At 35.2% G+C, this 26,478-nt stretch overlaps 1 protein-coding gene across 13 annotated transcripts in view; it reads left to right on the forward strand.

Annotated features, from left to right (window-relative positions):
- LOC106867289 (serine/threonine-protein kinase N2) overlaps positions 1 to 26,478 on the forward strand; it is a 133,209-nt gene that overhangs the window by 99,241 nt on the left and 7,490 nt on the right. For 4 of the 13 annotated variants that reach the window (XM_089339197.1, XM_089339193.1, XM_089339198.1 and 1 more), the window contains exons 8-17: positions 11,676 to 11,785; positions 12,677 to 12,820; positions 13,986 to 14,061; positions 14,737 to 14,871; positions 15,032 to 15,189; positions 16,136 to 16,299; positions 16,863 to 16,935; positions 17,249 to 17,428; positions 17,959 to 18,110; positions 19,383 to 19,602. In XM_089339197.1, the coding sequence (XP_089195323.1) occupies positions 11,676 to 11,785; positions 12,677 to 12,820; positions 13,986 to 14,061; positions 14,737 to 14,871; positions 15,032 to 15,189; positions 16,136 to 16,299; positions 16,863 to 16,935; positions 17,249 to 17,428; positions 17,959 to 18,110; positions 19,383 to 19,602 (1,412 nt within the window). Of the gene's footprint in view, positions 1 to 1,405; positions 1,487 to 4,129; positions 4,163 to 7,934; positions 7,980 to 11,675; positions 11,786 to 12,676; positions 12,821 to 13,985; positions 14,062 to 14,736; positions 14,872 to 15,031; positions 15,190 to 16,135; positions 16,300 to 16,862; positions 16,936 to 17,248; positions 17,429 to 17,958; positions 18,111 to 19,382; positions 19,603 to 26,478 lie in introns of all 13 variants that reach the window. The other 9 variants (XM_089339190.1, XM_089339192.1, XM_089339202.1 and 6 more) reach the window with 4 other exon arrangements.

Genomic DNA, 26,478 nt, shown 5'->3' on the forward strand with positions numbered 1-26,478 from the left:
ATGTACATCCAAAGTCTTGTTTGCCAGCAATGGTTTAGGTTTATTACTGTTTACCCCCTTCTCCCTCCTGGAACTCCACCTCCTGTCGTTACTGTCACAATTTTGTGTGTGTTTGTGGTATAAGTCTCAAGGCCTTCTTTAAACAAGAGTACTGTGTGTGTGTGTGCATGGGTGTATGTAATTTTGTGTGTGTGTGTGTGTGTGTGTGTGTGTAAATGTCTATGTATTTAGATATATTCTGTTGCTAGGAGGTTGTGGTGTGAACTTGTACTGAGAGACTCTTGTGTGGATCATTGTTGTCAGTGAGTGAATCTGTGTGAAATGTTCTCCTCTCTTAATGTCGGATACTAAATAACATAACACAAACACCATGAAGTAAGCTTTAATATAAACACACCACCAACAACATTTACTGCTTCTTCATTGCTGACTTTTTTCCTCTCTTTCCTGCAGTTATCTCTCTCTATCCTACACCAGGTGTTTCATGCTTCACTGCATCTCCTACACACACACACACCCACAATCTTGCGCATTCTCCGTCTGTCTGTCTGTCTGTCTCTCTCTCTCTCTCACACTTTTATGCAGTCAGTACAGTTGTACCCTGCACACTTTTATCACTGTCAAATGAGAGATACCACTATTAATTCTATTTATTGTACCTGTGTAGGGGTGGGGGTGGGGGTCTTCTATTTTGTCTTCGTTTACTTATTTTCCTTGTAGACCACCCTCTGCCTCCTCTCTCTCTCTCTCTCTCTCTCTCTGTTCTTGTTAATTGTCTTGGAGCAGAGATGCAGCTAACTTTTCTGTAACCTAAGAGAAATAAATAAAAATCTGTCTTTCTCTCTTTCTCTGTGTGTTTGTCTCTTTTGTGTACATGTCCTCTACTCTCTCTCACTCTCTCTCTCTCTCTCTTTTTGTGACTTTCGCTTCTTCAGTTTTCTCTATCTCTGTCTGTATGTCTCTTGTCTTTCTGTCTCTCTCCCTCTCTCTCCTACTCTTGATGCATCTACCATTATTTGCACTACACTACTGTCCACACACACACACATCTACACTGATTTACTTCCTAAATATAACTGAAAGATAACCTATTATTCCAGTACATATATGTGTTAGTATATACATGTACACAAATATATATGTATGTGTGTGTATATATATATATATATATATATATATATATATATATATATATATATATACATGCACATACACATACACACGTGTGTATATTTGTGTGGGTATATATATAAGTATGTATGTATTTGTGTGTATGTGTATAAATATGTGTTTCTCTTACATTCCCTTACACGATAAAAAAAAAAAAGAATGGAAAAAACATATAAAGAGCCTGATTTTGTTGTTGCTGTTGTTATTGCTCTCTATATTGTCAATAAAATTTTAGGTTCCACTGCATCGATTGAAATTGATGGAGCCGAACAGATCAGCCTATTGTTTAAACAGTTGTTAGGAGAGGATATAAAAGGTAAATTCAGCATGTACCCAACTACCCTACCCAGCAGCCCTGTGTAAGAATAGGAATAGCAAAATTGTGCACTGCTGTAAAAGGGGTAGGTGGAAGGAGAAGGTGCACACACGCACACACAGAGGCAAGCATCCCTGTATAATCATGTCTTTTAAACTCCTTTTGACAAAACCAGCCTCATGCCTAAAGCCACCCTTGATTCTAACGTACATGACTGCCTGTTTTGAAATGTTCATATTTATTTATTTATTCATTTATTTATTTATTTATTAAAAAAAACCATCCATTTTTAATTCCATTTGAGAACTGTTAAGTTATATTCCAGACATGAGTTTAATAATGGAAAAAAATAAATGATTAAAAAGTTATTTTACTAAATTTGGTAATAACTTGATTATTGTTTTCAAACTCAACTGAAAGTTAAAGTGATGGTTATACCATTAGAAATGTAATAACGAGCAATTAATTGTTCCCATAATTATGCATGAAGCTACAAGTTTATGTATTTATAATAATATATATCATCTTCATCATCCTTGTCATCTTCATCCTCATCATTGTTGTTCTAATGTCTATTCTCCCATGCTTGCATGGCTCAGACAAGACTTGTTGAGGCAGAATATTCTGCAGTTAGCCGCTCTTCCTGTTGCCCTCTCTTCACCTGTTTTCAAGTGAAGTCATCTTTCCTGCTTGACCGTCAAACAGCGTAAAGCTCAAATGGCCAGACATGCTTCTCTGGAGGATTTGCAAACAAACAACAGACAAAACTTGTATGATGGTGACTTTGTTTACAAGCAGTGTACATGTTTTGCAAGAAATGGCTATACACATGCACAATAGGCTTCTTCCAGTTTCTCTGTGCTAAATTTCACTAACAAACATCAACCTCCAACTATGGTAGAAGGCACCAATTGGTGGTGTCCATACAGTGGAAATGAACTCTGAACCTCATAGCTCCAAAGCAAACTTCTTAATCACACTGCCACATTACCCACTGTCATCATCATTAGCTTAACGTCCATGTTTGAGGGGGGTTTTCGAGGCAGATTTTCTACAGCTGGATGCCCTTCCTGTCACTAAACCTCATCTGTTTCCCGAGTGAGGTAATATTTCCCCATGACTGGACATGTTCTCGTAGAATACTCAAAATGAATTGCACTGCTTGTAAAACAGTAACACTCATTTACAGCTACTACACTATGTGAAGACAAGGAGACACAACGCATGCGCATGCGCGCACACACACACGCACACATGACAAGCTTTTCCATCTACCGAATCACAAGGATTTGGAACCTGAAACCAAATTCTCACAAAGCAAACTTCTCCCCTTTGCAGCCTGTCCTATGCCTGGTATATATTTCCATAAATCCATCTGGATTGTCTGAGTGAATTCAATATTGTTTATTTGGGAGGTGAAAGTCTATGAGAAAAATAAATGATTGTTTTCAAAATTTTTAATTAGATAATAATTATGTCAGTAAAATTATCATCAACATCATCATTGTCATTATTATTATTATTATTATTATCATCATCTTCTTTCAATTTTGTTTCCATTTCTTACTGAGTGTCTTCCTGACACATTATTATTATTATTATTATTATAACTGTAGTGAGCTGGCAGAACCATTACTCAGCTAGACATAATTCTATGTGATATTTCTTGTCTTTACATTCTGAGTTCAAATTCCATTGGAGTCGACTTTGCCTTTCATCCTTTTGGGGTCAGTGAAATAAATCCCAGTTGTGCACTGGGGTTGATGTCTTCACTTGACCCCACTCTCCCAAGCCTTGTGCCTCTAAAAGAAAGGATTATTATTATTATTATTATTATTATTAGAATTGTTTGCATGCTGGGCAAAATGCTTAGCAGTATTTCATGCCTCTTTATGTTCTGAATTGAAATCATGCCAAGGTCCATCCTTTTGGGCTCAGTGCAGAAAGTACCAGTTATGCACTGGGGCATTGAATATTGGACTCTCTCCCTCCCCACACATTTCGGGCCTTGTGCCTATGTTTGTTACTATTACTGGTAGTGTTGTTGTTATTTAGGTCAGAATTGGTCAAGTGATGGACAAAAGGGCCTTGACATATTTCGTTTGATTTTCAGTTGTCTGTCTCATTAAAAATGAAATTATTAGTTAATTACTGGGGTTGATTTATTTTACTAATTAATACCCCCTTGTCTCTAAAAATTAGTGGTTTTTGTGCATATATTAGATAAGATCATTATTGTTTATTACTATCATCATCCTCATCATCATCATTATTATTACCATTATGATTAAAAGTTATTATTATTCTAATTTTTAATATTATCATTATTATTATTATTCTCAAGTAATAGTGTCTCTAGTGTGAATGAAAAAAATAATGAAAATAAACTTGACAAATTGTTTAACAGAGCTAATTGTCTTCTTGCCATTTTTAAAGTTTTTTTTTCTTTTTCTTCTTATTGATGTTGTTTCACACGCTGTTAAATGTGTTTGAAATAGTGTTTGTCTGTCTGTTTGTCTCTCTTTGACTGACTGACTGTCGCGGTCGGGATATTTATTCGCAAAATACCAAAAAAATACCAAAAAAAAAACAAGTTTGATCTTCTCCTCTTGATAACTCACTGCACCCTGCTTTCAATTTCAGGTGGTGCACCCACAGAATGTTGTGTTGACAATGGTATGTGAAAAAGCAACTTTTTAACTGGTTGCGTCAGCGACCAAACTGTTGCTGTTTCTACACACCCCGAGAGCCAAAAAAAAATATTTAAAAATTAACGATTTAAAAAAAAACCATCTTACATGTGTTCTTGACTGTTTGTTTCAATTTTTCAAATCTCAATTTGTTTGATTTCTGTTTTTTCCTCTCCCCTACCTCTCTGCATATCATATTTATTAATATCCATTATTGGTATGTCTTTTTTTTTTTTGGTTATTTTTCTTTTGTCTTTCTTCCCACCTCTGATAGCTTTGTAAGTAAATCGTCTTCTGTTAAGTTTTTTTTTTGTTTTGTTTTGGTGTCGTTCTTCTGTTTATTTGAAAAATCCTTGATTCATTGATTTTCATTTTTGTATGGTCATGGTGTTTTCAGTGGAACAAAAAAAGAAGCCCTTATTATCTTTTCTTTCTTTCATTCATTCTTTCTTTCTTTCAGTCTTTGGTATCTTCTGCTGCTAAGTGTTACTGTCAATATGAAGATTTAACTTCAGTGCTTATACACATATATATATATACATATATATACATACATATATATATATATATATATATATATATATATACACACACACACACACACACACACACACACGTGTTGAGTTGTCAGATAAATTCAGAGTCCACCCACCTAATTCATTTTAATCCTTATTTTTCATTAATGATTTTAACAAATCAATCCAATGACATATTCTCCTTCATTGTTCAAGACCTTCTTGTCAACATTCTACTAACTTATTACTGCTTTGACTCAGATTCACTGAGCCACATTCTCAGTTTTCATTGTTGTTCAACAAATCACCAGAAAGTGATCAGAAAGTTAATAATCTGAAGGCAATTTCTCAAATAGTATTTTTGGTCAAATTAGTGATGTGGTTCGGGTAGAGTGGGCGGTGGTGGTGGTGGGAGGCAGCCTTGTTGCATTGGAGAGAAATATGCAATGTTGCCATTTTGGCTTGTTTCAGCTGGATGGCCTTGTTAAGCTGGTGCATTGACTGTGCACAGGCAGTGGTCTTGTGAGAGGATCCCATCTGCTGGACCAAGTCCCTAGTGAACTGACATAGATCCCTGCAGATGAACTTATTCAATCGATCTGCGTTGAACTGAATGAGCTGGCAAGATGCCAAATCTGTGAAGTCGAATTTTCCTGTTTTGAAACTTGGAAACCATTTTTGTGTAGTTCTTTCAGTCATTGCTTCTCCACACACAACACAAATGTCTTGAGTGTCTTTGACAGCTTTGGGATCAAAATGCTTGTTTCCTTTCTGTCTCCCCCCCACCTCCATTTGGCATTCTGTCATCATATGACTGAAAAAGAGGTAAAATTTATTCAAATTTCAAAACCTAAAGTTGTAGAGAAAGAATAGAGCTACAAAAACAAACTATAAAAAACAAAAAAAAATATTGCAATTAAAGTATCTTTTGTGTTAATTTAAATAACATTGGAAAGAAACCTACGAATATATCTGACACTCCCCCCCCCCCACATACCTGTAGACAGGGGTTTCTCCTTCAAACTTGTCATTTTAACTCTCAGTTTAGTTTAATTCTCTTCAGTTTCGATTCCACTGTTGTCTGTCTCAATTCTGGCATTGTTAACTAATTTGAATGTTGTCACTGTAGAATGGAGCAGATTTTTCTGTTTTTATTAATTAACAGCCAATGACATCAGTGCTTAGTCCTTGCAGAATTGTAAAAGAATGTAAACATTATATAGTTTTGTAAGGCATTACAATTTTATAGAGTAAAACTTGTATCCTAAATTACAATAAAGCTTCATACATTTGGTAGTTCAGATGTAAAACTACATCCTATACTATATATGTGTGCAGGTGTGGTAAGAAGTTAGCTTTCTAACCACATGGTTCCAGTTTCAGTTCCACTGTGTGGCATCTAGGGCAAGTGTCCTTGTGAATGGATTTGGTAAACAGAAACTGTAAGAAACTTATGGTCTGTATATAATTTACACACTCTGCAGCAGAGAAAATTATATCTATCACTCTCAAAATACAGGTATGATTCACTGCAGCTTCTCCTGTTTGTTGTTCTACATAGGATTGGCCTTGACTAAACACTGGCTTTTGTAGGTAAACCGCAACCATGTCAATGATTGGCTCTGAGACTTATAATAACAAATGAAAGGATAGCAGGGAACTGCCTCCTCCTTTTTTTCATGTTTACATTGTTTTACTATTCTGTGACAATTAATCAATGAAGTGTCATTTTGTTTATTCATTAAAAAAGTTCCATCATACAGTGATGACATTGTAAGTTGAAAATGAGTAAAATTGAGATGAACAGCACAATGTAATGCAGAGTCTGAACATAAAGAAATTGTAGGCAATGATGATAACTTTGAGGCTGATGTTGATGAGATTCAAGTTGATAATGATGAATCAGAGGGAAGAAACACTCTATACCTGTGTGTGTGTGTGTGTGTATGTGTGTGTGTGTATATATATATATATATATATATATATAGATACACTTGTTTGTACCTTAGCAATATACATACATGCATATATATATGTGTGTGTGTGTGTATATGTAAAGGTACATGATCCAGTGGTTAAGGTGTTGACCTCATGATCATAAGGCCATGAGTTCAATTCCTTGACTGGGAAGCATATTGTGCCCTTGAGCAAAGTACTTCATTTCACATTACTCCAGTCTACTTAGCTGTAAATGAGTACCAGTCATATACTGGTGCAGCTCTCTTTTCCTCCAGCTGTTTCATCCTGGATCAAGGATGAGGGGGCCGGGAGGTAGTCTGTGTCTGCTTGTGACTTCACAGGCACCTAAAGCAATTAAAGAAAGCATGGTATATGCTACTAAGTTATTATACTCGTGAATGGTGGTTGATATATATATACACACACACGTCTGGAGGTACGAAAGAAAGAGTACTCAATCCATGTAAGAGTACAAAAGAAGAAAAACAAAAACTGATGATTTACTCCATTACTATGTGTGATCTTTCAGTCAGGTGATGGATTTTGAATAATCTTGGACGATCGCATATAGAAGGAAACTCTTGAGTAGCAGCAGAGTGAATCATCAGCTTTTCCCAAAATATATAGCAGACTGTTCCATTGTTGGTCGGTTCAACAAAGGAAGTACCTCATCCAGCGAGAGATAAGTTTCATTTAATAAACATGGGATTTAACTATGATCTACTGTAAGTTTCATGTTTGGATGGTACAGATATTGGATGGGCTTGTATAACTTGCTGTATGCTACCCTGCAATCGTTTAGGCTCAAAATATTTCAAACCTGTCCAATTACCGTACTGCTGAACATGAAGCTTGTAGTAGCTCACCTATAAATCCTTTATTAAATGTTGTTATTGTGTGCATGTATATATGTAACATTCATATATTTATATATATATATATATATATATAAATAAAAAATATAGCCTTCTGATAAAATAACAGCATATTGAGGAGAGAATAATGTCGTTATTTTGGTTCTTTTCGTTTCTTTGTTATTTTCTTTTCTTTTTCTTCTTGTTGGCGCTGTTTGAATGTATTGAGGGATACTCATTTGTATCTTTTCAATACAGACACCAAACAAACAAACAAACAATTTTACAGTTTGAAGCCCCCCTCCGCCAGTAATATATGATATATATATCTTCGTGTTTTGTTACTGGAGTTGATGTATATATTTATATACACGCACAAATATATACATAAAATACTTAAATAGATTCTTATCTGTATCACTGTTTTCAGCTTTTAAGTTAGCTTATCAGGGATGTCAAAATCAACACCATGAAGGTATGATCATTCTTCCTTACCGTGTATTGTATATATTTATTTTTTTTCTTCTTCTCATTTGTTGCTGATATATTAATGGATTTTTAAAAGTAAACACTTATATATTCATATATAATATATCCTTCGTGAAAAAGTTGTGAATGCTTCTTTAACAGCTGTTCTTCAGTTCGTTTCTTCCGTTGAGCTAAATGTTGTTTCATTTTTGTGATGTTTCGTGAAAGCTTTGTTGTGTGTATGATTGTCATCATCAGTTTTCTACAGAATTTATCTTCAGATGGTGATGAAAGAATAACGTGATAGATGGGAGCAATTCATTCAAGCTGTCTCTCTCTGTCTATCTATCTGTCTTAATTTAATGAGGTAAAAATTGACCCCCCTCTCTTCTTATTGAACTTCTTTGTTAACCTGTAAATAAAGGTTTGATCAGGTATTTAAGATATATTTTTGTCTCTATCGATCTGTTGATCTTATCAAACTTCATCGTGTTTGCAAGGAAGCTGAAGCAATGCCAGTCTAGTACTGGGTGTCAGTATGACAATCGTCTGTACCTTCATGTAAAAAGTGTGTCACCTTGTGTTGATATCAGATGGCAGTGTTGTAACTTGGCTATGAAAACAAAAAGCAAAATAGATAAGAAATAAATAATTAAATCTGAAAAATTCTCATTCAATTATAATATAATGTTTTATGTGTAACATGTCCATGTATATTTAGTTATTTCTCAGCAAAACAAATCATGTGACAGCCATTAAAATCTATGGGAATGACTGGTGGATGTATATATATGTGTGTGTATGTGAGCAAGCATGTCTAAGAAGAAATATAGGTGTCTGTAAAAATTCTTGTTTCTCGTTAAATTGCACAAAATTTCAGTGAAATAGCATTGAAATAGTATCATATAGTGTATTTTATTAATATTTTCTCCTCATTGTCCAATAGAATTTAAAACTTTAGAGTTATGTGGAGTTTGTATTAAATTTGACAGTTTGTGTAAAAGAAAAAAGAAAACACATTAATCCCATCTGCATGTCTTTAGTTACATTGATGAAACAGGAAATTAGATGCACAAGCAAACTTACACATAAATCTTTCAAATATCTCAGTGCAGAAAATCATCATTTGTTCTGTGAGGATTTTTTTCTAAGTTCATTGTGTGAAATGCATAGATATAGTTTTGAAGCTCTGAGGAAGCTATAAGGTGATGCACTTGCACTCAGCTCGATGTGTATTACATCGTACAGCAGAAACGTCTGTAAGCAAATGATAATCACTGCATAATTTACCGTTCCCTTGTCATTTATTTAATTTCATATTATGCTCTATACTTGACCAACTATTTATTCTGAAGCATATATATCTATATATATATATAATGAGTTCTAACAGTTTGGGGTAATTTGGTTTGCATGGTATGTGGGACATGTCTTAGAACCTTTCCACTGTTCACACAGCATTGTTGAGCAGCAGTCATGATGACAGCATTTTGATACTTGGCAGGAATCCTTAGGATACAGTGTTTTCCATGTCAGCTTTTGTTTTTCTTTTGTTCTCCTTTATTTTTGATGGTGATTTTAGACATTAAATTCTGAAATCTAAAAGTCCGATGTTTCTTTTCTCCATATATCTTTTGTCTATTCTATTTCTATACTTTATTCATTTTGTTTTTTTACTAATTATTAACTTACTAATTGTTGTAATATATTTTTCTCTTCTTTTGAAGAACTTATCTTTTAATTTATGTAAGCTCATTTCTTGTTGTTGTTGCTATTGTTGTTGTATCATTAATTAAGGCTGTTGTATTTTAAGTGGCAAACATTTATCAAGTTTTTTTATATATATATATATGTTGACTATATTGTTATTAGTGTATGTCTGTATATATGTGTGTGTGCACATAAAATAAAAATGTAAGACTGCTCCAGCATGGGCATGATCTTACAACTGACATCATTAAAAGAATATTGTAAAACAGGAAGAAAGAAATGCATGCACAACAAATGCAGACAAGCTCAGCACCCTTCAATTAGTTATCAACCAAATATCATTACAATTTTGACACCTTCTGACAAGATTGGGCAGTTGGGTGGTGTGAGTGACATAAGCTGCTAGGGTAGAAATGAGCAGACAGGATAGATAAACACGGGTAGGAACCAAAAACGAGACAAGTGCAGTGACAAGATGAGGTCTGTTAAATGAATGGTAAAGACAAGTTAGAGAAGAACGAGTAAAAAAAAAAATGTATATAATGAAAGAAACAAATTGACAACAGGAAAAATAATGACACAGAAAGATATTTGTATTACCTTCAATGTCTTTTGACCCTGTGACAGAAATATGATGTGTTAGGGACCAGCTTTTCTTGTATAGATGTTTCATTTAACCCTTTCATATTCAGATTGTTCTGTCAGATATAATGTTTATTTCTTCACATTGTTTTGAATTAATCCTACATTATCTCCTAGCTTTGAGAGGCCAGATCTGGTTAGTTTGAACATAAAACAGGTAGAACATTGTGCCTAAGGCATTACATACATGACTGCATTCAAGTTTTATCCTTTTTATTTTAGATTTTACATATTTTCTTAGTTTTTTTTATATAGTATTTTTTGAAACTAATTGTAAAAAATAAAGAAAAAGAATATATTAAAAAATTGAAAATAAAAAAGGATAAAATAAGCCTAGCCATGTATTTAATGAAATGTGTGTGTGTGTATATATATGTGTATGTGTGTGCATGCATTTGTGTATTTATGTGTGTGTGTGCATATAGTATATGTGAAGCGGGGAAAATCCAGGTAATTACCTCAGTCGACACTCATGTGGATATTGCATGAAATTACGTAATTATTGTTTATGTTGATTCTGGTATGTTAAGTGATCAATCTAATCCATGTTATTGAAACAATTATAATAAACATGATACCAATATCTTCATATATTCATTATGTGTGTATGTATATATATATATATATATATATACACACACACACACACACACACACACACACACACACACACATATTGTCTATTTTGTTATATATCCATGATACAAATTCCCTTCTTCAAAGCAATCTAAGTTAAAACCTTCCATCAAAACTCAGTGTTAATTGGTTTTAGAAACCCAGCTTAATATTGCCAAAGTTACCTTAATGAATTCTTCATTATTTTCAAAATTAATTGCAACAAAGGCAGTGTATTTTGAGAAGAAATCATCAACATCATCATCACTATCACCATTTAACATCTGTTCCCCATACTGGCATGGGCTGAATGGTTCAACAAGGGCTGGTGAGCCAAGAGACTCGACCAAGCTCCTATGTTTCTGCTTTGGTATTTTCTACAGCTAGATGCCCTAATTGACATAAATCCCTGTACAAAGTGTACTGGATGCTTTTTGTGTGGTACCAGCACCAGTAAGGTCAGTGGGTAACTTGCAAGGCAAGGCCCTTCAACTGAGTTGGTGGGTGTAGCATTGAGGAGGAATGGGCTTTGTGTCAGGTAATGAAAGGTTAATGGTAACAAAACGGTTAAAAATGATAATGAAAACCTGAACCAAATTTATGCTTTTTTTTTTCTCCCTGAATCTTTTTTGTTTTTAAATTATGAAATATTTTCCCTGGAACATTTCAACATTGAGTTTTTAAACTTATAACTTATGGTGATTTTTCTTTCTTTTTCTCTCTTTTGATATTTCAGATGATGTTATGGCTGTGATGAAACTAGATAACCAGCATGTTGGACAGACCCCTTGGAAACCCTGTAGCCAACAGTGTTGGGACTATAGAACAAGTATCAACTTAGATAGGGTAATGTTCAACTCTAAAGCTTGTCTTCATTATTAGTAAAAACTATTAAGGTGGTTAGAATGGCAGAATGGTTAGCATTGCCAGACGAAATGCTTAGCGGTACTTTGTCTGACTTTACATTCCGAGTTCAAATGTTACTCACCCCCTAAAACTGCTGGCCTTGTGCCAAAATTTGAAACTATTATCAGTAAAAACTATTGCACTGATTTACCATATTTGATGGCATGAAAGATCCCCCCCCCCCCCCCGATTTCAGCAGTGCTTTATTCAAAAAAAAAAAAGTGTATTTAAGCTTGTGGGAGGCTCAGCTTTGCAGATAGGGTCCAGGGCAATATTTTGGGGCTTATTTCAGTCAACATTTTAATACAAGATGCCCATTGTGAAAGTGGCTGAAAGCAAAAGAAAATAATTTTCTTCGTATCAAAGCATCAGGCCAGCAATTTGGAGGTGCAGGGTTGGGTTAATTACATTGAGTCCAGGACACGTTGGACAAAACACTTTGCAGAATTTCTTCCAGCCCTTTACATCTTTTCAGCACTACCTCTTGTGTAATTGACTTATTCCCCAGCCCTAAAACTATTGGCCTTGTACCAATATTTAAAACCATTGCTATTATTATTAGGAATGCAGTGAGCTGGCTGAGTGTCTGGTGTGTTGGACAAAATTGTTAGCAGCATTCCTTCTGGCTTTTTATGTTGTGAATTTAAATTCTGCTGAGATCAACTTTGTCTTTCATCTTTTCGAGATAAAAAAGAAAAATCAAGTACCAGTCAAGTTCTAGAGTTGGTGTGAATGACTTATCTCTTTCCCTAATTGTTCCAAATTTTGAAATCATTGTAATTTAATTATTTTTTAATTTTTATCTTATGCTTATTTATATATTTATTATAGTCTCGAGAACTGGAAATTGCTATTCACTGGCGAGACTGGCGTCAAATGTGTGCTATAAAATTTTTAAGACTTGAAGATTTCATTGATAATCAAAGACACGGCATGGCAATACATTTAGAACCGCAAGGAATTTTATTTGCTGAAGTAAAAACAATTTTTTGTTTTTGTTTTTCTATTTCTTCCTTACCAACTAAAATATAATTTATTTGATTTTATTAAGTCATATTAACCTTTTTGATACCAATCTGCCTGAAACTACCCCTGTTTTAAAATGATTTCATTTAAAATTTTCCATCAAAATTCTGTGAAATTTGATTTTCACACACCAGCTTAAGAAATGACAAAGTTATTTTGCCAAATTCTTCATTATTTTCAAAATTCATTGAAACTAAGGCAACGTATTTTGTCAGAAATATGGTAACAAAAGGGTTAAAGTGATCTGAATTTAAAACCTTCCATCAAAATTTCATGTTAACTTATGTTCTCTCTCTCTCTCTCTCTCTCTCTCTCTCTCTCTCTGTATGTATATAAATATATTGATGTATATTATGTCGGTGTTAATTAAGTGAAACTTTGTGATAATTAGCTCACCATCATTAGCAGTAGCAGCCAAAAATGAGCGAAGGGAAATAACTCAATATTCTACTGATAACTCCAATAATCTCCAAGAATATGCCTGTCCATGGGGGAGATATTACCTTGCTTAGAAATAGGGAAGGACTAGTGAAAGGAAAGGCATCTGTTTCTGGGAAATCTATGTCAGTAAAATTCTGACCCCGGCAAGCCTGGAAAAGTGAGCATCAATATGATGACGGTGATACATACACGTGTGTGTGTGTGTATGGCCCAGACATCAATCACCATTTGTTTAAGAAGTTTGATGATGATATCCTTCTATGTGTGTATAAGTAGATGGATATATATATATATTTATTTAAGAAAATAGAGATGATTAAATTAATAATTATTTGTTAATTACAAAATTGGACATCATTTTTGACTCTAGAAACTAATTAATATAATTAAAAACATTTTAAAGTTGAATCTCATCGGAGGTGGGAAAAGATACACCCTTACATTTTCATATTATTGTGTGTTGAGTATAGGGAGCAAATATAGTTGTTGGATTTCCTCCCTGCACATAACTCATGCTAGTTTGGATAAATGGATGATAGGTGAATGAACAAGCTAATACATGTACATATGTATACATGTATATATATTGTATATATGTATGTATGTAATACCTCAAATGTATGTATTTGTGTATATATTTAGAACTTTTAAATATGCTTATTTATATTTCCAGATAACATTTTTGAATCCAACTATTCCCAGAAGGCCAAAGTTGCAAAGACAGCGTCGTATTTTCCCTAAACATAAAGGTAACGATTTTTGAAATATTGCTGTATTTAATAAAGTAAAACCTTGTTGATCTCAGGAAGCTAAGTAGCAGTTTCCTGTGTTCACACGAAGTGGGCTGTTCAACAGGGTCCAGCTAGCCTGAAGGGTGCATTGGTCTCTTGTGCCTGCTTTGGCAGGGTTTCTATGACTGGATGACCGTTCTAAGGCTTACCAGTTCATACAGTGTATTGGGTGCTTTTTTTGTGGCACCAGCACTAGTGTGGTCACCATGTAACTCACACAACAAGTCCCTTTGACGGTGGTGGTGATGGGGGTGGTATTGGGTTTGATGTAGAGAGGCTAAAATGTGAAAGAAGGACAGGAACAGGTGTCTTACTGTAGAGGAGATACATGACTACCCCAGCAGGAGTGGGAGAAATGATGGTGGAGATGAAGTATGGCATAAACCCTTGAGTTACAAGAATATGGTTGAAGAGTAAATTGGGACAGTAAACTGATTCCAAAGGTGGGGTAGATTCATGAGCATGTGAAAGAACGACAGACAGCCGGAGATGAGGATGAGAGTGAAAGCTATGGATGGAGGCATGGGAAGGAAATAGAGGTGGGTGAGGGAGGTGGTAGGTTAAATTATAACGATCTTTGTATATTACATGGTTTTTTTTCACTTGTGTCATGCTTTCTTTCTTGAATTGTAGGAAAAACTTTCTTACGACCTGGTCAGATGAACATCAATGTTGCAACTTGGGGTCGACTTATGAAACGTGCTTTCCCATCTTTACCTCCAAACTGTGGTGAAGGTGGTGTGTACAGCCCACCTACTGCTAAACCAGGTAAGTCCTTTCATAACCTTAGCAAATTTTGGTGCCTTAAAAACTCTTGTAGCTATAGATAAATATTTATAGCTTCATTTGTGTTGAAGCCTCTTATAAAAAACAAAGATTTATTTTAAAACAACATTGTCAAAATTCCAAAATGGTATTCGTTTTGCAGGCGGCATTCTTGCTCAAGATCGTGGTCCTCCAATCCATCAGTTGGAGTTTTCACCATTGCCATCATCACAAGAAAAAGAACCAGAGACAACAGCTGCTTCCACGGAAGTCGTCACCACCCCACAGAAACCACCAGTTTCACCAATAAAAGAGATTGAGGTAAGGATTTTTGGGTTTTATTTTATAATTTGAAGAAATGAAAATCCAGTCTGTCCAAATCTCTTTTACACGTTTTTGTCTTGGAGAAACAGTCTGCATTCATAATCTCTAATGCGTGTGTGAGCATACTCACACGTGCACACACTACGTTTGGATTGTAGCCAAAAGGTTCTTATTAGCAGTTTGTCTCTCACCAAGGACATCCTATGGAAGAACAGGTCACAGTGTGTCCAGCTGTGGCCAGTCAGTCTGATGTGTGCTCAAAAGGGCTTTGCTGCCGGTCAGGCATTGGTGGTCTGTTGGGAGTGAAGGCAAGGAGTTGGCTCGGGACTTGTGCCTCTGCAATTCTGTTCTGTTGGTGCAGTTTCGCCAGACAGGGCAGTTTTGTGTTTCTCAGGTGTCAAGATTGATCTCAAAGCACTTCAGTGAGGCTCTGGGTGTGTCTTTGAGGTGCATTCTCTGTTCCACACACATGCATACGTGTCAACCCCACTAGTCCTGGCTCCATGATAAAGCACTCTGCATACACTGAAATGGTTGGCAATAGAAAGGGAATCCAGCCATAGAAACCAGAGCAGACACAGTCTGCCGGATCTTGTCAAACTGTCCAATCCATGTCGGCATAGCAAACAGATGTTAAGTGATAACGATTGATGTGTGTGTGTACATGTATGTATTATATGTGTATCTTATATTAATTTAGTTTTACAAGAATGCAAGTCACAATGACTTTGAAGGTTGACCTTTGCCAGGCTGTTTAGCAGCCAAAACTTCAAAGTTATTATCACCCATCTTCTTGTAAAAGTATGATAAATGTGTACTCTAGAAATAAAATGTACTGAGTTATTCTTCAGTTTAATACATGTGTGTGCATATTAAATTGTATTAACTGTGCATTGCATCGATTAAGGAAATGTACTAATTGTTTTGTTTTTCTTTCTTACAGGCTGTGTTATCTTCATTTAACTTCCTTCCTGATGATTTAATCTCTGACAACTCAGTCATTGATTTGGAAGACACAGAAACCTCGACCCTTAACAGAAAAACTCCACCCTTCTTAGATAGCCCAGTAAAAGAAAAAACACCAGTTTCTTCACCGACATCACCAGAGTATGTATTTTTCTCTTCATCCAACTCATTTCCTGTCTCGAATCGTCTCTCACACGATTTTCACTCATAGCATTTACCTACACATCCACTCTTTCTGCTCTTCTATCCTCTTCTCTTTCATGTTCATATTGTATCTGGACCTCATCTCTCTCTCTCTCTCTCTCTCTCTGTCATGTATTCACCTCTTCAGTAACACACACCTGTTCCTTGTCTCCCCAGCGTAGTTTCTTATCCTTCCGTTCTATACCCCAGCTCAGTTGTGGGGTCTTATCTTGTGTGTACAAGTAAAAGATAAAAGGTAACTATTTTACCATTAAAAAAAATAAAAGAACTTAGAAAATTTTTTTTATTATACACGTGAATAGTTATGCAGCTCCCTTGCAAAGAAGAAACTCGCTCTGCTCTGGTCCCCTTCTCTCATATTCTAACACCTTGTCTCCCAGCATGTCAAACGAGGACCCTATTGAAATGAATATCTCTTCTTACAACAGTATTTTCATTTCCTTTATTGATTTCATAAAAGATTTCCTTGTTTCTTTTATTTCTGTTTTTCTCTCCTTCAGTTACAACCATCAAGAAGTTAAAATGTCACAGTTTAGGCCGATAAGTGTGCTTGGACGAGGCCACTTTGGTAAAGTGAGTATAGGTTTTTGCTGTAAATTTAGATTGATTGTAGTAACTCTTTGTATTTGGGGTTTTGAATATAGTTTTTCTTTTAATGGGTTGGAATAAGATTGGAGAAACACAAAGGGAAACTAAATTTCTTTTTCGTAGACATTAGGGAGCATGAATTGGATGGGTATTAAACCATCTCCCATAGAAGTTTCCTTCTTGACACAGTGTCTTTGTTGTGTTCTTCCTTTAGTTTCTGTCATTCTTCCTTTTATTCTTCCATGCAAGGTTCATCCACTCAGAGAGAATTCAGTAATTTTTATTTTACCGTTTGCAGGTCATTCTAGCAGAATATAGAAATTCTGGTGACTATTATGCACTGAAAGCACTGAAGAAAACCGACATTATCCAGAGAGATGAAGTGGAGAGTTTAATGTCAGAGAGAAGAATATTTGAAGTCATCAATTCCACAAAACATCCTTTCTTAGTGAACCTCTTTGCTTGTTTCCAAACAAAGGTGAGTGCTTTATATATATATGTGTGTGTGTGTGTGTGTGTGTGTAATCTAAGAATCTCAAGAATAACAGGCACTCCTATAGAATGGGTATATTAATCAAAGTATACAATTCTGTAGACTCACTTCAGCTGATCTTACCAAGTTGGTTTTCCACAGGATTTACAGCAGGTGTGGAAGGAAAAAGAAAAAGTAGCGAAAGAGTTGCTATATTTTTTCCACACCTGCCATCTCTGAAGAGCATATGCATAGTTACCTGATATCTGTTGCAAAACCAGTCCATAAGATTGACAGTAATGGATTTATAATACAATATACTTAGATTAATGTGTGTGTATAAACTCTTCCTTTTCTTTCTAAGCATTAAACTACTCCAATATTTATTAAACCCTGCCCCTCCTGTGTTGTCTTTTGGTTTTTGTTTTTGTTAATTGCCATCACAATAAATAGATACTTATATCAATGTTTATTTGCTGCCTTTGCTCTATTCGTCAGTTGGTGCCTACTTAAACGTCAGTTATTCTCTTCTTCAGCAACATGTGATATTTGTAATGGAGTATGCGTGCGGTGGAGACTTGATGATGCACATCCACAGCGACGTTTTCAGTGAACCAAGGACAGTTTTCTATGCAGCATGCGTGGTACTTGGTCTGCAATATTTACATGAACACAATATTGTATACAGGTAAATTCAGAAACTTCACTTTACCTGTCTTGTTTTCTTGTTCTTTTTTTGCTTCTTTTTTTAAAAATGAATGGGAAATATTATTTCTTTGACACATGTATAATATAAGTACTGTTCCACGACCTTACATGGATGTTAAATGTGATGATGATTATGTGTGAGTGTGTGTGTGCATGTGGACACTCTTGTCTTGATATCATGGCATCATCATCATCATCATCATTTAATATCTATTTCCCATGCTGGCATGGGTTGGACAGCTTGACAGGAACTGGCAAGGCCAGGGACTGTGCCAGGTTCTGTAGTGTTTTGGCTCAGTTTCCACAGTTGGATGCCCTTTTCTAATGCCAACCACTTTACAGAGTGTATTGAATGTTTGGATCTTTTTTAAAACGGGGGGCCACATTTTTCATTAACGAAACACTTTGAAACTTGGAACACTGGTAGAATGTGTCATATAAAACATCTTTTTCTCTAAGTCTTCTTAAAAAAAAAAGAAATCCATAAGTTATTCCATGTGAAAGTTGTCGTATTTCTGTAATTTCAACCAATCACTGACGTCCATTCAGCCGATATACATTAAGTGCCGACTACATAAACAAACGATTCTGAAACAATTAACACTAACCCTAACCCTAACCCTAACCGTAGGGTTAGGGTTAAAGCAAATTTAAAATGAAAAAAGCAAATAAAACGAAGGTATGGAGATTAAATACGCTTTACATCACTTAATCAGCCAAAGGAGTAAATGTAAACAACTGAATACTTGTCAGTGATTGGTTGAAATTATCGAAATAAGACAATTTTTTACATGAAATAAATTCGAATACAAAAATATTTTTCTGTTCTATAACACAAAATAGATAAGTATACGAAGTTTGAAAGTCTTTCCGTACCAAAAACACTACGTAAAACATTAATGAAAAATGTGGCCCCCGTTTTAAAAAAGATCCGAATGTTTTTTTACAAAGCACCATCACTATGTGATGTTTATTAATGTGCATCACTATTGTATGAGTGGGGTTGTTTTATTTTTGGTTATTAAAAAGAAAACCTGTCTGGTCATTGGAAAATATTACCTTGCTTGAACACAGGTGAGGGTTCCTGGCTGTAGAAAACAAGCGTCAGGAAAATCCATCTGATCCATCTGCAAGTATGGCAAGGTGGATATTAAATGATGATGATGATTATAAACTTACCTTAATAGCAAGTATTCCATCTCAGAGATTCGATCATTAATTCTTTGTTTTTCTTTCTTTTTGTTCTTCACAGGGATCTGAAATTAGACAACTTGCTTTTAGATTATGAGGGCTACTTAAAGATTGCTGATTTTGGTCTGTGCAAAGAAGGTATGGGCTTTGGCGATCGCACAACCACGTTCTGTGGAACTCCAGAATTCTTGGCGCCGGAAGTGTTGACTGAAACCTCTTACACACGTAGCGTCGACTGGTGGGGCCTTGGTGTATTGATATACGAAATGCTGGTCGGAGAGGTATGGAAGCACGGTTTTAGTCTTTTTATTTCTTGCAATATTACACCGAATTTACATTCTGATGAAAAATAAATTTTGAGTAAATGACTTCAACATATTGTGTTATGAAACTATGCACCATATTTGGTAGCATAAAAGATACACAGGCATATTAGAGATGTACCCTGATTTCAGCAGCAATTATTCAAGTAAAATGTGTTTAGTACATTAAGCTGTATAATATTTAAAGTAATGTAGCTTTACATTAGAAAATCTGGTAAAAGTACCTTAGCAAGAGCACAAAATGTTACCATGTATTACTGACATTTTACAGAGTCAGGCTCGGTAGAAGAGATCGTCTGGATTAAAATTAGCCAATAATAGCGAATGTCACGGACAAAATTAGCATATGGAAGACCCATTTTACGTAGAAATGAGTTTATGCAGAAGTTACCTCCCTTGGCCTATTATCAATTTTATAATCTTCGCTGAGAACGTCAAAACGTGTTTTTGTGTGCGGACTACAAACTTGAATGTCATCATTAATGTCTTTTTTTTAATCTTTAAAGAAAACAAAAAGATTTGTTTTAAGCTTTTATTTTCCAGGTTTGATTTTTTTTTATATTCCACATTGTCAAAACTTCAGGATTTCATGTGTATTTTTTTTTTTATCCAAAATGGAAAGCTGGTCATAATTTATATATAGATATATATAATGAAGAAGAAAAACATGTTAAATTTTTATTATATTTAATTACTATCATGATTATTATTATTATTATTATTATTATTATTATTATTATTATTTTATTTATTTTTTTTTGGCTTGCATGAAGTTTCATAATGTAGTTTTAGTCACTAAGTAACAAAGACATCGTTTGGTTCTTTTTTTTTTCTTTTTTCTTTCCTTCTGTAGTAAAACTACTAAAACAGTTTAGCTTCAGTTAGAACCACATTGATATGAAACAAGCTTGAAACAGCATCACATTTATAGGACAGGCAAATGAACATTTGATTTCTTATATTAGACTGATGGAGGCCTTGAATTTATGAAAGAAATAAACGAATATGTGTGGTGTTCATGCTTTTCTCAAGGTTGTTTAAATAGGACAGACCAAATACTTGACCTTAGACCTTCCCCATTTGGAATGTATCTTACCCCCTACATCACTTACCACTAATAGTAATAATAATGATAATAATAATAATAACAAACAAAATCTTAATTCTCAGTATTTGGTAGATGGAAACTGTGTGAAAGCCTGTCATGTGTGTGTTCCATCCACCACTTGATAACTGGTGTTAGCTTGTTTACATCCCTATAGCTTAGCTGTTCAGCAAAAGAGGCTGATAGAATAAGTACTAGACTTTAATAAAATAAATGTTGGGACTAATTTGTTCATCTAAACCAATGTTTCCCAGCCCCCTCTTTTTTTTATTTTATTATCTGTGGACCCTTTTGATTCCTTCTTCATTCAGATTCTCTTAGTCATCAGCACGGTTTCAAAGTTCAAGGTGCGGCCAAAATGATCCCACATTTTATAGATTGACAAACACTTCCACAGCAAACACACAATATGCACCAGGTTGAACCATGATTTGTAACTGGAAAAAAAAAAAATGTTTTTTAAAAAATGGTAAAATGCTAACTACATGAAGGCACTGTTACCATCTGTCTAACTCTATAAGCACCACACCAATGGCTGCCACATAGCATTCTATATGAAACCAAATGAAAATTTTTAAAAAAATGTTTTTTGAAACTGGGTCACATGGTCGACTGATTGTAATGGAAGGGGCAAATTGTGAAACAGAGATGTGAACTTTTAATGAAATTAATTTGCTAATCAGTTTATCTTTAGGAGGTCATTCATCACATGCAGGTTTTTTTTTCCTTTCTTTTCATTAATCAGTGAAAGTGTATGGCCCAGTGGCGAAGGTGTTGTGCTAATGATTGTAAGACTGTGCTTTCAATTCCTGAAGTGGGTGGTGTGTTGTGTTCTTGAGCAAAACTCTTCATTTCGTGTGGCCCCACCCCCACTCAGCTGTGAATGGGGTGGAACAATAGCTGGAAAGTTAACCCTGCAATGGACTTGTGTTCTGTTCCAGAGGAAGTGTTGTGGTCTCAATCACAAACAAGCTGCAGCTTCTGACTTTCCAACAATACACATATGTTCAGGAGGAGACGTGTAACTTAATGGACAACTATGTTACCTAATTAGTTGGTGTAATTCCTGTTGCTCTTCTCCATCTCAAATTAGTGCTAATTAAATAATATCTGATCTAAATTAGATTAAAAATCTCATTAGTTAATTTGCCAATTAATAACTGTGTTGCGTTATTAGTGTTTATTTTTTCTTTTCATTTCCAGTAATTTCCATTTCAGCCACCCATCCACAGGAACGAAGCGAAATTGTTTAAAGCAATCCTCCGACGTAAGGGGTATCTAAGTCCATCTCGGAATACTCGTCTCAACGCACCCTCACCATTCCAAACTAAATGCCCAATGACTGCCATTCCCTTACCTAGCAACAAGAACCCCGTGCATTTCAACCACACCAACACCAACACAACAACAACTACAACAACAACACTGACCATGACAAAAGCACGTGCTAAAAGGCAGGCGAGAATGTCAGCTCCGACAGTCCCCGTCACTCAGTGCAAAAACGCTGCCGACCATCGTGTCGGCTTACAAAACAATCAGTGTAACGTTCCCAAGGAGACGTGTACCACCGTTCCTTGTAACAGCTCGGAAAGCAGCGAGAGCGGTCCACAAGCATGCCCTGCCGACAGCAATACTGACGGGCAGAAAGTACAGCAGTCTATCGTAGACAAAAAGAATGCTAAAAACTTAAAGTTGCAACTTCCGCATAGTAAGGTCTGTAATGAATGTTAGAGAACGAAGCAGAAATAATAATAATAATAATAATAACAACAACAACAACAACGACCAAAACCAGACAACAACAAAAAAAAAACAAACAAGCCATGGAAGGTTTGATAAATTTGGATAATGGAGACAGATATTAGATTATTCTAAAGTTTTCAATTTCTTCTCATCTTAGAAGACAAAATATTTTTTTGTCCCCAATATTGATAACTTCACTAAGTTTCAGTTGGTTTTCATCTCTAATCATCATCAAATGTTTTATTCTCCAAGTTTGAATGCAGCCTCTGGAGTTGTTATTTCTAAGGATTGTGGTGTATCAGTAACCTTTCTCTTGGTTTAGAAATAAAGGTTTATAATTTAAATTCAGTATGGGACCACCATACGTACACACACACACATATATATATCTATGTGTGTGTTTGTGTGTGTGTATATATATATATATATATATATATATATATATATATACATATATATATATATATACATATATATATATATATATATATATATATATATAAATGTATCACCATTATCATTTAATGTCCATCTTCCATACTGGCAGGGTTGGACTGTTTGATAAGATTTGATGGGCCAGGGAACTGCATCAAGCTCCTGTGTCTACTTTGGCATGGTTTCTACAGCTGGATTCCCTTCTTCCTAACACCAGCCAAAGCACAGACTGTGCTAGGTACTTTTTATGTGGCATTGGCACTAGTGAAGTCCCTAAGTATCTCACAAGACAGGGAACCCCTCGACTGAGTGGGACTGTTGTATTCTGGGAGGTGGCTTTGGGCCAGGTGTTCAGAGGTTAAAGTATGACTGAAGGAGAGAAACGAGTGTTTTATTTTAGGGGAAATACATGGTGACCCCTACCTGGGTGGAGAGAAAAGAGATGGGGTGTAAGGGTGTACCTTCAAGGTGCAAGAATTTGACTCTCAGAGAGAATATGGAGAGAGGAGAGGATTAGACAGAGTTAATAGACTTGTGATGATGATAATAGATGAAGCTGATTGAAACATAGTGTAGATGTATTTTACTTACAACTCCCATGTTTCAAAAGTGTTGTGTTCTGGAAAATCTTGCTGTAACACCAAATTCCATAACATTAACTTTCTTATCCAATGGAAAAATAGATTTTGATTTATGGAATTTTATAACATGGCAAGATTATTTGGGAAGGCAACTCTTCCGTAGCATGAGAGAGATGCTTGTAAAATATGTTTCATCTCTGAAAATAAAGTTTTCCAAGAAATTTGCAATCTTACCAACAAAATTCTAAAATATTAAAGAATAAAAAAAACTTGCCTCAGATATTTACCATATTTTCCGGCATGCAAGCTGACATAGTATTTAAGTGTAAATGTTTGAACATCATCTCTATCTTTCGAAATCCTGCTGCATTTCACATAGAAATTTTGGCCCTCCAAAGTTGTCTTGGTGTCTATGTCGACCTACTTGTTTTGGCTGTAAATTTTGCTCTCTAAAAATTGTCTTATAATGCCGGACAATATAGTAGAAACAGAAATGTTGTGGAATCTTGTCTAATACTAAGTAACCGACCTTCTCAATATTAGGTATTCTTATATCAATGGAATAAGTTTTGGTCTTGAGTTCTATATAAATGTCTTCTAATATCCAAGTTTGTCACTTCTCTTGTGAGCTTCATGTTTGTTTGGTTTTTGGAGAATGAGTTTTTCACACACAATTCACACATTTGCATCCATTTTGGCGTGACGAGTCAGTTTCAGCTGCCTTTTTGTTTTTTAATTATTATTTTTGTTACTTTCTTTTTTGTATTAAATTTCAAAACTTGTTTTTGTATTTAGTTGGACTATTTTTCTGTTCTAATGGTTTATCTTTGCTGTTTAAAGTTCTCTGGCTCTTGAAGAATTATTTTATGATTCTCTCCAATCACCAAATATTTGGCACCATGGCTTGAATGTTGTCTTGCAGTCACCTTTCATAAATTTCATTCATTTAACACTTTTGTTTCATTATGGATTTAATACAAAGAAGGTTGCATGTGGATGTGGGTGTGAGTGAGAAAGATGGAGGGAGAGAGAGAGAGAGATTGTCAAATCAAAAGGCCATACAAGTTCGCTTCCATAAATATGGAAAATTGTATTCTGTTAATACAATTCTTGTTCTGTAGATTTACACTGAGAAAATTGATTAAGCAAGATTTTAATTAAATTTTTTAGTTTTTTTATCAGTTGTTATTTACCTTGTCTGGTTTTTAAGGAATTAGTTTAATTTTCATTCATTTCATTCAGACACTTTTCGATATCAGTGTGTATGCATGTCTATATACATACATATATATATAGCATACATACATACATACATATATATAACATACATGCATACATCAGGTCATTCCATACATAATGCGATTTTTTTCAATTGCATTAGCTAAAAGTTGGAGCGGGACAGGATAAACCACCTGCATCAACTTGCTATAAAAGCAGGCAGTAATTTTACCTTATTCTAAGTGCAAGTTTGCAGAGTGCAGTTCGATTGTAACAGTTGCTTTTTCAAAGCTATAATGGAAGTGACAAAGGAACATATTTGCCATATTTTGCTTTATGAGTTAAAGGCAACAAAGGGACGGAAAGTATGAATGCAGTATATGGGAATCGGACAATGCGCATAAGCCAGTGTCAACGGTGGTTCCAGAATTTCCAAACCAGAAACTACAGCCTAGAAGACAATCCTTGTCTTGGAAGATCTGTAGAGCTCAACGAGGACATCCTGCAAACCTCTGGTGGTACAAAATTCCATCATAACTGTTGAGGAACTACCAGAAAAGCTTGGATTTGGTCATTCAACCATTTATCGACACCTGCATGCCATCAGAAAAGTCAGCAAATTGGGTCAATCAGTTCTTCACAAACTTTCCGAGTCTATCAGTCTCTTTTGTTGAATCATTAAGTTATGGGGATGTAAACAAACCAATACCAGTTCTCAAGGGGGGTGGGGTAGAGAGAGAAACACAAGGACACACACATGCATAATATGTGACAAGCTTCTTTCAGTTTTTCTCTCCCAAATCCTCTCCCAAGGCTTGGTTGATCCAGAGTTTATGGTAGAAGATACTTGCTTAAGGTGCCACCCAGTGGAACCATGTGGTTGGGAAGAAAGCTTCTTATCACATGGCCACCTCTGCACCTTATATATATAGGGCTCTGTGTGTTATATATTTTTCATGAAGATATTAATTTAGGTTCCCAAAATATTCCCTTTGTCCCATTTTGATCCTTGATTTAACACTCTCACATGACTGACTTGAATACCTGAAATACACCCCTAACACTGGTCTTAGAAGGCCTACATATTTTGCAGGGTAAAGGGCAGGGGTCAGCTTCAGTACAATCACAGATACTATTTGATTGCTACTTTATTTGGTCAGCAAAGGAATCTATCTTTTCTTCTGATTCGCATAACTTCATTTTACCAAACTCCTAAAGGAGGAAAGACAGGTTCGACCTTGTGGGATTTGAACAGAAAGGGAAGAGCCCTTAACTAAAAATACTTCTATGTAGTTTATTGTCTGATACTTCCCTAATAATATTAACAACTGTTTAAACATTAATATCAAGTAATAATAATGATAATAATTATAATAATAATAATAATGATAATGATAATAATAATAATAATAATGCAGTGTAAAGTAAATATTTCTGCTAACGTGTATGGTTCTTTTATATTTTACTTACGGCCATGCTGGAGCATTGCCTCAAGATTTTAGTAGAACAAATCGATGCCAATATTTTCTTTTTTTCTTCTTCTTATTCTTTTAAGCCTGATACATATTCTGCTGCCTCCCACCCGCTTTGCCAAACTGTTGTGTTTCAGGGATGTAAAGAAACCAACACCATCTGTTAAGCATCAGTGAAGTGAAAACAAGCACAACGACACACATGTCCATGTTCCACACTGATATGAGTTGGATGGTTTGGCATGGTTCGTTGGGTCCAGGAACTGCATCATGCTCCAGA

Source organism: Octopus bimaculoides, chromosome 21, assembly GCF_046866305.1.
Source record: "Octopus bimaculoides isolate indiv1 chromosome 21, ASM4686630v1, whole genome shotgun sequence".
Classification (NCBI taxonomy): domain Eukaryota; kingdom Metazoa; phylum Mollusca; class Cephalopoda; order Octopoda; family Octopodidae; genus Octopus; species Octopus bimaculoides.